Source organism: Tarenaya hassleriana, unplaced genomic scaffold (assembly GCF_000463585.1).
Source record: "Tarenaya hassleriana unplaced genomic scaffold, ASM46358v1 Cleome572, whole genome shotgun sequence".
NCBI classification, from domain to species: Eukaryota; Viridiplantae; Streptophyta; class Magnoliopsida; order Brassicales; family Cleomaceae; genus Tarenaya; species Tarenaya hassleriana.
This window is the reverse complement of record NW_010968273.1, coordinates 37,325-38,523: the sequence shown is the minus strand read 5'-3', so window position 1 is coordinate 38,523 and position 1,199 is coordinate 37,325. Positions and strand designations below refer to the sequence as shown.

The 1,199-nt window shown below is 40.9% G+C and overlaps 1 protein-coding gene across 1 annotated transcript in view; it reads left to right on the top strand.

The window, feature by feature from the left end:
* Positions 1-371: 371 nt before the first annotated feature.
* The window catches only part of LOC104798755, a 1,365-nt gene continuing 537 nt past the window's right edge, over positions 372-1,199 (top strand). Inside the window, exon 1 of the mRNA XM_010520949.2 lies at positions 372-1,178. Within this exon, the coding sequence (XP_010519251.1) occupies positions 576-1,178 (603 nt within the window). The 5' untranslated portion in view covers positions 372-575. The remainder of the gene's footprint in view (positions 1,179-1,199) is intronic.

Here is a 1,199-nt window from a genome sequence, read left to right as displayed (position 1 = left end):
AAAATATATTATTTTTAAAATTAATAATATTTTTAAAAAAAAATATGATCGTATTTTTAGTCCGCGCGATGCGCGCGGGTTATTACCTAGTATATTAGAAAACTAAACTTTCAATCACAATAATATTCTACTCAAATATCCTTAAATTTTCACAACTATATTATGAATTTTTTTTAATGCGTATATCCATACGATAGGGACGGTGGAGAGAAAAGACAAAATATTGAATCGGCACAAAGTTCCAATCTCTCTTGCCCCAAACCCCAAAACGTTCTCTCTCTACAAATCATTAAAATACAAATGCATACATTATAAAAAAATATATAGAGAGAGAGAGAGAAAGGCAGCCAACATGGGTAACTTCCAATGAGTGTCCAAAATCTATGCTTCAAATACATCGGATGTGAAACAAAACAACATAAAGGGAGACATGACCAAACCTCAAACTCATCTGTGTTCTTGAACACAGCTTCTCTCTTTCTGATCTTATCCTCTTCTTGAATCTCTCTCTCTCTCTCTCTCTCTCTCTCTCTCTCTCTCTCTCTCTCTCTTGTAATATCTTGTCTGAAAAGCTAATGGATCATCTCAAGAAATCATCCTCATCATCATCATCATCATATAGTGATCAAGATCTTGTTGAACAAGTCCAAATCATCAATGGCCTTCTTGAAGAGTGTTGGTTCTTTGATAATTTGCTCAACAGAAGATCAAGCGTTCTGAGGTATTCTCGCTCTGACCCTTCCCCTTCTCTTTCCTCGTCGTCTACCGAAAAACCCGCAAATTCAGCTCCAGAGAAGATTCTAGAAGATTCTAAAGGTCGTTGCCTGATCCGGGCACCATCTCTGCCCCCTTGTGTAGAGAGAAGTGAAGGAAGAGGCGAGGCGGCGGCCAAGAAGATAAACAGGCAATTGTCCGAGAAGAGGGTCAGGGTTCAAGAATCGAGACCCGGGTCTACATACTTGCGGAAGAAGGAACCAGTGGTTCAAGACAAGGTGAGAGAAGGTTCTAGAAGGGACGTAGAGAGCGTTAGTGTCCGATCCTCATCGACATGTCAGAGTTTACAGAGAACAAAGACGTTTCCGAGTTACGTAACAAGAGACGAAGCGTTGGACGAGTTTCAAGATCAAGAAAGCGAGGAGAGGTTAGGGTTCTTGATCCGTGAGGCCGTCGCGAGCTCTTCAGAGCTCAAACCTCGGCGA